At 40.6% G+C, this 13454-nt stretch overlaps 1 protein-coding gene across 2 annotated transcripts in view; it reads left to right on the forward strand.

Moving 5' to 3' along the window:
• The window catches only part of HAT1 (histone acetyltransferase 1), a 195627-nt gene that overhangs the window by 170669 nt on the left and 11504 nt on the right, over positions 1-13454 (forward strand). For both annotated transcript variants that reach the window (XM_029605787.1, XM_029605788.1), the window contains exon 10: positions 1974-2090. In XM_029605787.1, coding sequence (XP_029461647.1) covers positions 1974-2090 — 117 coding nt within the window. The remainder of the gene's footprint in view (positions 1-1973; positions 2091-13454) is intronic.

The following is a 13454-nucleotide window of genomic DNA, read 5'->3' on the forward strand; positions in this document are numbered from 1 at the left end:
CTAGACCTTAAGCTTCTAGATGAACTGGAACCACTGCCTTTAATAGCTGTAACTTCTGGAGCATGGTCTATACTGCCACCCTTTTGACAGCCAAGTACAAGGAGAAATCATAAAGGCATTTGGGACCAGAACAGCTAACTCTAGAGCATAGCTGTGCTGAATAACCTCTGAAGTTATGTGGGTCTATTCCTGGTAGAACTGCTACAGGTTACTGCCTACAAGCAACACCAGAGACTGAACCTGTCTGACTTAATTGGGAAGCTCTGCTGGATATGAAGGAGGCTGTAGAGTCCAGTCTTGCCTTCCTCGAGTCATGAAAGGACTGGTTCTTGCGCCTAAATCAAAAGGATTGAGAAGCAGCAAACCACTTGGAATCACGATGCTGAGCCCAGCCTCTGCTGTGCCGATAAAAGGCACATCCCTTATCTTCTAGGAGCCTATTAGACTTGGGATCTCCCAATTCATCCAGGTCCTCCAAAATGGACTCTCTGTTCCGAGGGAGAGAGGCACAGACTTAGGAACAGGTGCTCTGCCAGAAGACCCTTAGATCTGCATTTATTTATTTATTTGAATTTTTTTATATACCGATATTCCTATAATATCTGCATGTCTCCAGAAGGCCTCTGAATAGCACAAAAGGCCTGATGGAGAAATATAAAGAACTCCGGGGAGAACTTCCATGGAGGGAGTAGGGCTTGAAGGAATAGGTGCTTTAGAAATCCCATCCCCGACTGGGGATGAATGTGGAGGCTTAAAAAAATGGCCAGGGTGCTCTGTGGGGAACATATGTTCGTAGGTGCTTGCAGCTAAAATGGCAGCTGTTCTCGACCAAAAACACCGTTTCCATAGATCCCAGTGCCTTGCTCCGTGAGCAGGAAGAAGAATAAAACTAAATTCCCATGGTGGCTGCCCCTGTCGATATAGAAATGAAGGCCTTAGAGTGCTCTCCAGGCACTCCTCTGGATTTGAGGCAAGCTGTGCATAAATTCTCCAAAGCAGCCTTTCCCCTTCTCCATCAGCAGTGTGGGTGGTCAAATTAGATTGAAGGTGAAGGAGCTCACCCTCAGAACGTAGAGGAACTTAACCCAATGCCAGCACCAGTGCTCACACAAGAAGAACCTCCAACTGTACAGGAGCTGCTCTCCTGTTTCCTTTTTTTAATCTTTAAAGGCAGAGAAGCCAAAAGGAGAAGAGGAGAGAGGCAGACTCGGAGGATCCTCATAGTCTTTTTGTTTATCTGCCAACTTAAACTCCTCAGTCTCAACCAAATCTCCTTTGGGGCTGGGAACCATTTGAGTGGGCATGCTATCGTGGTATTAAAAAACCAGGAGCCTGGACCAGGAATGACATTGAAGAATCACCTGCCTTACTCTCCATCCTCAAGGGTTAAGCAGGCCTTGTCAGAAAATATCCTGGTGCGCACCGCCAGTAGGTCCTACCATCTGCTGGAGGTAGAGAATACTGGTGAATTTTCTGAACTGCACCACAGGTTAGTAGCTGTGCTTTCTCTGCTGGTAGGGTGGAATAACTCACTTATCTAGACTTGTGTACAGGATGAGGAACTCTACTGTACCTTAGATCTGTATCTTACCATCAGTTTTTTAGTATAATTAGCCATGACTTACTTGTAATATATTAAATACTGCAAATTTCAGTCACAAATGCAAATCTCTACTTGTGATATGCATAAAACCAGTTTGTTTCCTTTTTTCAGGCACTTAAGGTAGTGATTCCCAGATCCTATTCTTGAGAACCCCAAAAAAGATTGGTTGTCAAGATAGCCTCAAAGAATATTTGTATATACTTGGGCTGTTAGCCAAATTTAACATGCATATTTTGGTTGCATTGAAAAGTAGACCTAATTAGTGGTTCTTCAGTGGAATTTGAGAACTACTAACATAAGGAATAAGGCTTTCATTTAACCTGAAATCTGTATGTTCTTATTTGGTTCTTGTTGCTTTTGTTTTGAACAGCAACATGCCAGACGTGTTTATGAAATCCTTAGACTACGAATGACTGACATGAGTGATGCAGAAAAATCCCGATTGTATAGACTCGACATAAAAAAACGATTGATTGGTCCATTCAAGGTTCGTACATGTCTTTTACTTATAAATGGATCCACATTTGATCTTTTCATGTTAATTTTTTCTTACTTTTGCTTCATTCTGCCAGCTTGATGCTTATAGGTTTGTGGTGGCCAAACAACATCCAGCAAGGTCACAGGACATGGGCAACAGCCTGACTAGTTTTGATAGCTATTTCTGTTACAAAGCTGGGTGATAAGATGAAGGGGGGTGCAAGTGCCTGCTGGGTGGTGGATTAAGTATGGGAATTTGTAAGCTCATCTACCCAGGATTTTAGAGAACGATGACAAAAACGGACTTGGATAAGGAGTAATGCAAAATCAGGCAAGCTTCTATGGCTGGCAGCCGGAATATATCCTTTCTTAGCGTCCAGTCAGATGAATCCAGAACAAGGGGCTATGCACCTCTACCAGCAAATGGAGACTGAGCAAACTGACGTCACAGTATATAAACTCTGCCGGTATTCTGCAACTCCAACAGATGATTGACATGCATTTCCCTGCTGGGGATTACTTCCATTTGAAATAGGTGAAATATGGAAAATAAATTCGCCCCTCTCTCCTGTGGTGATACCAAAAAGTCCCTCCCCCAGTTGAGAATTCCTGAGGTGATTTCTGTGGTCCCTCAGATGAATGCCTTGGGCCGGTAGCTGGTTTTTCAGCAGGCATGGACTTATCTGTTAAGCAGCTGAAAGGCAGCAGGTTCAGGAAGCCAAGTGCGGTGGTGATGGTATATGCCCTCTTCCTGTGCAGCTGAAGACCGTCTCTTTACTCAGCCAGGTAAGGCTGAGATCAGGTAAGTTTCTAAACAATTAGTTAAAAAAAAAATATGGAGACAGAAAAGGAGAGGTTTTTTTAGAACATAAGAAATTGCGATGCTGGGTCAGACCAAGGGTCCATCAAGCCCAGCATCCTATTTCCAACAGAGGCCAAACCAGGCCACAAGAACCTGGCAAGTACCCAAAAACTAAGAAGATCCTATGCCACTGATGCAATTAATAGCAGTGGCTATTCCCTAAGTACATTTAATTAATAACCGTTAATGGACTTCTCTTCTAAGAAGATCCTATGCCACTGATGCAATTAATAGCAGTGGCTATTCCCTAAGTACATTTAATTAATAACCGTTAATGGACTTCTCTTCTAAGAAGATCCTATGCCACTGATGCAATTAATAGCAGTGGCTATTCCCTAAGTACATTTAATTAATAACCGTTAATGGACTTCTCGTCTAAGAACTTATCCAAACCTTTTTTGAACCCAGCAACACTTCCCCCGGTCTCCATGCTCGGCGTGACATTCCGACGTTCGTCCCGCTCCATGGGAGGTCAAACGACGTGGGCAGCCTGGCAAGTTGAGCAGCCTCTGTAGGCTAGACCCCGCTCTGAGGCTTTCTTTGCTGTGCGCTACATGGTGGGCCTCAACGGCATTTCACACGCTTTTTTTAGGCTGCCCTTTAAAGGATTGTTGGTTTGTGTGCGTCTAGCTATACGTCCAAGATGTGCATTCAGTTTTTGGACATTTAGGCAAGCCTAGTCTGTACTTTGAAGTTAAGCAGCAACTTAAGTGGCTGTCTACTTACCTGTGCACACAATAATGAAAAAATAAGTTCATATTTTATACGAGGTTATTGAAATTAAAATTATCTTTCTCCTGCATAATTTTTAACAATAAAATATCTAGGATTTTTTTTTTTTTTGTAGTATAGCTGTTACATGTAGTGTGCAATATGTCACACAAGTGAGCATCATCTGTCAGGTGCTTCATGACGGAAAAAAGGTTGAGAACCACTGGACTAGATCATTAATGCTTTCTGTGGTTCGCAGTTCTGGGTCATCATAATCTGACACTGACTTTTGGTCTGGCCACCGCTCCCAGGACCTTTTCCAAGGTCATTGGAATAGCTTGGGGTTTTGTTCAACATGAAGCAAAGCAAGTTTTTCCTGCCGGAAGCTCGTATTCAGAAGTTGATGGCTCAGTTATGTCTATTGATGAACTCTCTGCGCCTGACCATGGTTCTACCTACAGGTACTTGGTTTAATGGCGGCAACCCTGGAAGTGGTATCATGGGCAAGAGCGCATATGCGTGCTCTTCGGTGCTCACTGTAGTCTCGGTGGAACCCACAGTCTCTGGACTATTCGATTTGGAGGTCTGCTTCCGAATGCAGTGGTGGCTACAAGCCGGATCATCTAAGGAAATTTCCCTAGCACCACCAGACTGGCTAGTACTGATGACAGATGTGAGCCTCCATGGTTTGGGAGCTGACAGCGCAAGGGCACTGGGATGCAGAATTGTCTCTCTGGAACATCAATCATTTGGAAGCCAAGGCAGTCCAGCTGGCATGTGTGCAGTTTGGCGATAGGCTGCAGGGTTGAGCGATCCATATAATGTCTGACAACATGACGATTGTGGCTTACATACAGGCCGATACAGTAAAATGTGGGAGAGCGGGCAAGCGCCCACTCTCCTGTGCGCGCAATTCAGTATTTTAATTTATTAAAATTAGGCCTGGCAGTAATAATACTACAGCGTCCCTAGCGCCTCTTTTTTGACGGAAGCGGCAGCTGTCAGCGGGTTTGACAGCCGACGCTCAATTTTGCCAGCGTCGGTTCTCGAGCTCGCTGACAGCAACGGGTTCAGAAACCGGACGCCGGCAAAATTGAGTGTCCTGTTTTCGACCCACCAGCCGCAGACCCATTTTAATTTTTTTTTTAATTTTTTACTTTTTTAAACTTTCGGGACCTCCGACTTAATATCGCTATGATATTAAGTCGGAGGGTGCACTGAAAAGCAGTTTTACTGCTTTTCTGTGCACTTTCCTGGTGCCCGGAGAAATTAGCACCTACCTTTGGGTAGGTGCTAATTTTTGAAAGCAAAATGTGTGGCTTGGCTGCACATTTTGCTTTCTGAATCGCGCGGAATACCTGATAGGGCCATCAACATGCATTTGCATGTTGCAGGCGCTATTAGGTTCGGGGGGTTGGACGCGCGTTTTGGACGTGCTATTACCCATTATTGAATTAGGGGTAAAGCTAGCGCATCCAAAACGTGTGTCCAAATGCCGGCTAACAGTGCGCTCTGTCGGAGCGCACTGTCTGTATCGGCCTGATAAATTGGCAGGGAGGAACCAAGAGCCAACAAGTGTCGTAGGAGATAGATCAACTTATGGAATGGGCCGAACTACATCTCCAGCTGATCTCAGTCTCACATGTAGCAGGAAAAGACAATGTAAAGAAGACTTTCTCAGTAGGGGGAATGTCTGGACCCAGGAGAATGAACGCTATCAAACGAAGCGTTTTAGCTGATTCTGGATCGCTGGGGTTTCTCGTTTCTAGACCTGCTGGCGACTTCTTGCACTCAGTTGTGTATTTTAAAAAAAAAAAATCTCTACTGAGCTAGAAAGATGGGTCTGTTTGGCATCATCAGCTTACACATGTCATGGCTAATTCATCCTGCTGTCTATGGAGAATCCCATTCATTGTAAGAAAATGTTCTTTCCCTTCACAGGGAACAGCAGCCACTGTAAGAAAAGGCCAGAGGTCTAGCATGCTCTGGGAACTCTAAACCATTCTTCTGAAAAAGAGGGAGTCCATTCTTCAGAACTATGCCTAGGAGGAAGAATTTCCAACTTGCTGGAGGAGAAGGTCTGCAAACATCAGATAAATGGGTGTTGGAAGTAGTGGAAATGGGAAATGCAATAGAGTTCAACTATATTCTGTGGATAAATCAATTCAACTTGTTTGCCCTATCGAAGCACGATGAGAGCAGCAATGGAAAAGTGCTTGATAGATTTACAGCAAATCAGCACAATATCTCTAGTTCCAATTAAAGAAAGAAGAATGAGAATTTATTCTATTTGGCATTCCCACACTATTGCGCGACTACAGGCATTGGATTTGAAATATTTTAGTCAATTTAAAAGTATCTTCCACTTCAAAATGGAATTGTTTGTTTTTATTTTATGTTTATGCAGTTATAATAAAAAGTGAAAAAAAAAAAAAATATATATATATATATATATATATATATATATATATATATATTTCATGAAAGGAAATACATCCTATATGATCAAAACATGTTGATAAGCCAATTATCAAAGAAAAAATAATCCAGAAACTGAAGTCCACAACCTGAAGTGGTGGTGGATCAATTAAAAAAAAAAAAAAAAAGAAATTTAGGAAATCAACCACTCATCTAAAGATGACAGAAGTTACAATTTTTTGTTTTTGTTTGGCTTATTTGATTTATATTATGCCTTTCAGGTATGTATTGGAAACAAACACCCACTAATTTCTCTTCTATAAAATTTACACAATTGTGTGGAATAAAAAATATAAACTGAGCCCTTTATATTTTACAATACAGTTAGCAGGAAAGTTTAAAAAGAAATTGACTCCCAGAGTAATCAGGCGATGTAGATGGCTCAGAAAAGACCATAGCTTATCTTGGATCCACCTAATCAAAATCAGGAAATGTACTAACTTTTTGTTGAAAGAATAAAATCAATAATATGAAAGAAAGTCTGTAAGGCCCAGGCCCTGTTGGGCTTCAAGAGAAATTTCACTAGAAAGGTTTCCCTTGAAAACTGTGTCCTGTGATGTTTCTAAAACTGCCATCAAGTCTAACTATCCAACACCATTTTATTGTCCATTATACCTCCTTCCACATTCATATTTTTCATGCAAGTTGGAAGATAGTAGATTGGAAAAGCCTCCACAGGAGGCTTCAATATTTCAATAAAGTACCTTTTCAACATTTCAAATGGTTCCACCCTAGCACTTTTAGGAAAATTAATAAACCACAAATTCCTTCTTCTCATGCTGTTTTCCGGTAGTTCAGTCTTATGATGTAGCACCTGATTATCTCTTGAGAGCTGCATTATTTGCCTGCAGAGTGAAGACATTGCTTTTACACTTCTGCAGATAAGCATATTCCAAAAATATTTTATCAAGAGATTGTAATTTGGCGGAAGTTCCAACAAAAGATTCACAAAGCTGAGTCGCACAACCTTTGAGAATTTCCATATGTGAGGCTAATACCCAGACCTCACCCAAAGGTACATTCGGTGGAGGCCTGAATACAGGAGAGAGTCAAATTTAATTGAGGAAGGAACTGGGCAGAAATTCAAGAGGGTTAACGCCGCTAGCTTTTCTTCATGTGTAGGCTGTTTACCTAGCCCTTTCTCTTCCATGCTTCATCTTTGTTCCATCTCTGGCTCAGACGTAGTGGGTGTACAGCAACCAGTCTCTCAAATTCTTTCAGCAGTGTCTGAAGTGGCAACTGGCTGGCTCCATGCACATCCTCTGGGGCTTCACTCAGATCACGCCATCACTTAGTGCTAAGGATACTGCTAAATTGATGCTGGCCATCTCTGTGCAAAGAGTGAGATCTTCCAAAGAAGCTTAAAGATATCTCAAAGCTACTCAAGCTATCCTCCATCTGCTTTTCCTATCTTTTGCCTTTCGATATAGTTAAGGCATCAATGTGCATTGGCTGGTGTATGAAAGAATTGATAGAACCAACATTTGGGGAAGAAGCAACAGGGTAGGTACAGATTCTCCCCTTTCCTCTTACCCCTTCTACCCATTGCGTTGATGTCCATAATCCCTAAGCTGGTCACATCATGTGGAGTTCCCTAGTGGAGATACAAAGCTGTCAGCCATCTTGGTTCCACCCTCAAAATGGAATTGTTAGCAGTAGTCAGGGTAATGCACTGAGGATTTTCTCACATCAGTAGATCTAAAAAAAAAACCCAACCCTTCATATTTGCCTATTCTAGTCAGAGAAATGCACCAGAAATACCTTAGATTTGTGATGCAAGTTCACCATTTTCAGTACATATCCCTGCTGTTCAGACTACCTTCAGTCCCTCAAACTTTCACAGAAATTGTGGTCATGCTAGCAACATGATAAAGAAAAGTGGTAAAAGATATAATACGATATCTAGATGATAAAAACACTGAGTACATATTCTAACGACATACCCAAAAAACCTTAGAAATACCACACAGACATGGTTGGGTGACAAATTGGTTTAAAAGCAGTCTTTCTGCAGCAAAAGAAATAAAATTTCTAGAGTCTATATTCAACACAAGATGAGCAACCGTGTTGCTAACACAAGACATAATTGACAAGTTAATGGAAGCTACAGGGCAAGTAAAGCCAGCAAAAATTATAATTGGAAGACAATGTCTATGCTTCCTGAGGTTAATGTCTGCCACAATACAATTGGTGAAATGAGCTAAGTACAGAATGAGACCACTTCAGCATTCTCTCTTGTTTGAATTGGAACAGAAGAGCTAGAAACCTAGATCAGTAACACTCTCTAAAAAAAAAAAAAAAAAAAAAAAAATGTTCACTTCTATGGTGAAAAACAAAATACAATCTCCTTTCAGGAATGTCTTTACACCCAGTTCAATTGTTGATTGGTGATAGAGACACCAGTTTTGAAAGGATAGGACCTATTACCAGCAGCTCACAATTATAAAGGCATTGATATTTCAGAGAATACAAGTTGTCAATAAATCAGCCAGAGATAAAAGCTTTGTTGATTCAGAAAACATAAAGGAGCTGATATTAAAAAAAAAACCAAAACAAAACTGGGTGTCTTAGGTACCTATTTTCAGTCAAACGTAGGAGCCTACATTTTTGGCTGAAAATTAATTTAAACTTCGGGGCCTAAAATATAGGCTCCCTAAATTTGTCTATGTATTTGCCTAGATTTAGGCTTCTAAGTTAGCTGCTGAGTGCTGAAAAACAGTGTTAAAAATAAAAATACAAATTTCACTCAAACACCTATGGTCACAATAACTAGTTGTGTAGACATCAAATTAGTCTTATAGTGACCTTGATAGTATCACCGCGAGACTGCATCCAATTATTTTGATGACTGACATTCAGGTAGGTGTCAACAGTCTAATCATTAGGTCAGGACAGTTCATGAAACTTTGACCTAAAATAGAATATTCTATTTGCCAATTTTTAGTTGTGTATTTATATAGGCACATACAAATCAAGCTAAAACAAAGTCCACATTTATCTGCATAGTCTCTCAATGGAACTCTGATAGCTGCCCAGTCTCACAGGGGAATGGAATGGTTGGGATTGCACTTGACGCTGCAACGTTTCAAGAGCACCGCTCTCTACATCGGGAGAAGTACAGTTGATTGGTAATATCCTCCATTCATCTGATGAAAGTCATTTTATATACTGGTAACTGTTAGAGCAAAAAATGTCCACTGGGGTTACTGGCACTCTCTCTGGTAGCCTACTGTTAGCTTGTCCACCAGGGCTGCTGGCGCTCTCTCTGGCAGGCTACCATTAGCTTGATTTTTATGTGCATATATAAAAACACAACTAAAAATTGATAGAAGAGGCAATCCAAGATGGCTGCACTAGCATTGCATGCTTGAGGCTGTCCTCCCTTCCTGCTTACTTTTTTTTTTTTTTTTTTAATTTTGCCTCATTCTGGATGCAAACGAAGAGCCAGAGAGAGGGATGCCTCAGTCCCGTCTCTCTTGAGCCCTATTATAACTATATTGAAAGGCAAAAGTTAGGAAAAGCAGATGGAGGATAGCTTAAGTAGCTTTGAGATATTTTTAAGCTTCGTTGGAAGATCTCACTCTTTGCACAGAGATGGCCAGCATCAATTTAGCAGTATCCTTAGCACTAGGTGATGGCGTGATCTGAGTGAAGCCCCAGAGGATGTGCATGGAGCCAGCCAGTTGCCACTTCAGACACTGCTGAAAGAATTTGAGAGACTGGTTGCTGTACACCCACTACGTCTGAGCCGGAGATGGAACAAAGATGAAGCATGGAAGAGGAAGGACTAGGTAAACAGCCTATACATGAAGAAAAGCTAGCGGCGTTAACCCTCTTGAATTTCTGCCCAGTTCCTGCCTCATTCTAGACAAAAAAATCGATTTACCCAGATACTCACTCAAAACAGAAAACCCAAAAACAATAATCTCTCCTGTTGCCCTTGCCAGAAACCTTGGAATTATAATTGACAAAGAATTATCCTACAAAACCCATATAACAAATAAAATCAAAGAAGGTTACCACAAATTATTGACATTCAGATGTCTCAAACCCTTCCTCACTCAAAATGACTTTAGCACAGTCCTGCAACTACTAATTTTTGCAAACGTCCACTACAAATTCTTCAGAACGCAGCCACCAGGATTCTTTCAGGAACCAAGAAACAAGATCACATTACACCTACTCTCATATCCTTGCACTGGCTCCCAATTAAATACAGAATAGAATACAAAGTTTTATCAATCCTCCATAAATTAATCACAGGACAACAAAACCATTGGCTAACTGAACACATTGAACTACATGCCCCAAAAAGGAACCTTCGCTCAATGAATAAAAACTTCCTCAAAATTCCTCATGCTAAAATCACGCACCTAGTATCAAACCGAGAGAGAGCTATATCCATCGCCAGCCCATCGCTATGGAACACCTTACCCCTAAATCTAAGAACCCAAGTTAACACCAAAACTTTCAAAAAAAAATTTAAAACCTGGCTTTTTACCAGAGCTTTTTCAGAAGATTTTAACTATCAACACCAACAAAATCCCAACCAGACAACTCCAAAGAAAACAGACACCATCCTATCAGCTTATGACAGACTAATCAAACCACGAACTCTACAACAGACATCTAAGAACTTTTTCCCTATATAATCTAACCCTCTATTACCCCCCATTGCTACCCAACTTTATCTTTAAATTGTATTTGTTAAAATTCTGTTACCCTCCTAATGTAAACCGTTATGATGGCAAAAGCGAATATACAGTATACAAAACATGTTAAAATAAAAAAATATATATATTGTTGGACCCAGAAACCTCGCACATGCAGCCAGGGGTTCAATACTCTGGGAGTTGGATCATTAGGAGAGTTTCGGGAGGAAGAAGGACCCGAGCCCTTCCTGGATTCGCTGAAATCTCTGTCCCTGGCGGAACGGCAATCTCTTGCAAATCCTGCTGAAGTGATGGTATCAGACCTGTGTCGAGGCAAGACGCCGGCAGATGACGCAGTTAGCGCTTTTACTCCTATTGAGGCCACAGGTCAAGCCAAAATCGCTTCAGAGCTGTTTACACTTGTAGCAAGACAATGAGAATTTGTGAAGGAGAGGCTCAACAGAAGCGTGGAAAAGACTCGACATATTTAGAGGCACTATCACTGACACAACCTTGTGAATTAGTAAGACCCACTACATTTACTCTGAAAACGATTTGGGAAGCTATTAAATTTCTTAGCAACAGTATTTCTCTACAAATCAACCCATTGGTGAACTGTATAAATGGAATGGATGTTCGTGTTAAGTCTTTGGAAAATGAAAGTAAAATCACCAGAAGTGCTTGTGAAAAACTTAAGGTGCTCTTCAACAAGCATTGCTAAAAGAAAACCAATTTCTCTTGAATCATCTTGAACAAATAGAGAATCAAATTAGGGGGGAAACTCTTCATTTTATTAATTTTTGAAAGACCCTCTTACCGGGGCGGATTGGCCTATCGGGGGATCGGGCATCCCCTGGTGGGCCGATCGCTCCAGTCACGTGGTCTGCCGAGCGCGGCGTGTCCTGGGCCGGCCTGGGTGGCGAATACCCGGGCCGGTCTGACATCGTGAGTCTGCCGCTGCCCTCTTATATCCCCTAAAGATATGTGGAAGAAATATTTGATGAATGTTCTAAAAATCTCTGAACAAATGTTACCTTTGGTTTCAAGGATTTATTATCTTCCACCATATAAGAAAAACCAATTAGATGGGGGAAATACGCAGGTTTTGTCACCAATAAAATTGCCTAGTTTGAATCTTATGGCAGTTCTAGAGATGTCGGAGACTGAATTGGTTACTCCTGCAACTCTTATTTACATTTCTTCTAGAGACAGTTTTGAAACTGTTTTTGGTCATCGATTGGAAACTTTTTTTTAATTTTAAAAGTTTGTGTATACCCGGATCTTGATAGGCAGACCCAAAGGAAGAGGCCATGGGTATTAGAATTGGGAGCATTTTTTTATTCTTAAATTTCAATGTAAATGTATTGTAAAATAATAAAATGCCATTTTTTTTCCAACCAACTCAACTTGCTACTTTTTTGTTGGGTTATTCTCTACTGTCTCCTAGTTGAGTTTGTATATTCAAATAATGTACCATTCATTTATGTATTATGAACCTCCCCTATTGCCAGTATTTGCCTATTAAAAATTTCCTAAGGTTGAGTTTAGGATCTCTGTGAATTGAGAACTAAGATTTTTGAGACTTTATTTTTATTACCTTTGAAATTAGTATTGGTGTTCATTTTGTATAATTGTCTTTCTTCACTGTATCAAGCAGTGGCGTAGCCAGAATTGATTTTTTGGGTGGGCACAAGGTTAACATGGGTGGGCACAAGGCATGCAGGTCTACTAGTTGTTTTCTTACTGATAAATAATGCCATATACTGCACCCTAGAATGGCTTTCTAAGTAGTTTGCAACAGCCATTATGTGTCATGTATGAAACTTTAAAATAATTTACTTCAATTATTTCAAGTATAGAAAACAATCAAATCCAATCATATAATAAAACAAAAATTAATGTATTCTTTCATGAACCATCTTTGCAGAAACCCAGAAATCTTCATAAATACAATAAAATATAATTAATCATCAGAACAGGTGCAGCGCAGAGCTAGGGCAATTCACATTACAAGTAACATGAAAAAAAAATTCAAATTCTGGTGTAATCTCAGCAAAAATAACCCTCCACTGCTATTTTGTGAAGTAACAAACTCTTGCAAAGAAAGAGGCATCTGGAACCTTGCCAAACAATCACAGCACTGACTCTCAGGATTCAAACAGCAACCTTATGAAAAAGCAGCAATGCAAATACTACACCAGGCCCTAGAACATTAATACATCACCTACGGGAATAACAGAACAGGCTGGACTACTACTACAGAGAAACTATATGCTAGAAATACTCATTTCTGTCACAAACAGGCAAAACTGAGACCGACCCTTACCTAATATAGAAATAAGAGACTATAAATTAGAAACAGAAACATGTAGATAAAGCCAAAATAGAAAGCCTGAGAAACTAAAATGTCTGAACAGTGGAATACTTAAGAAAGAGCAAAATACAAAAATATAAGAATGCACATTCCCAAAGATGACATATTTAAATTGCTATATGCCAAAAAAACTCTCTACAAAAATTACATGCAGTGATAACAGCGAAATATAAATCTCTCAAAAAACTGCTGTAGCATCACAATTTTCACCCAGCTGGGTGGAAGAAACGCTGAGTGGAAGAAACGCAACATCGGCAGACACCGCCATCCCATGCCGTCCCTAGCACCATCTATTTC

Source organism: Rhinatrema bivittatum, chromosome 6, assembly GCF_901001135.1.
Source record: "Rhinatrema bivittatum chromosome 6, aRhiBiv1.1, whole genome shotgun sequence".
In the NCBI taxonomy this organism is placed as follows: domain Eukaryota; kingdom Metazoa; phylum Chordata; class Amphibia; order Gymnophiona; family Rhinatrematidae; genus Rhinatrema; species Rhinatrema bivittatum.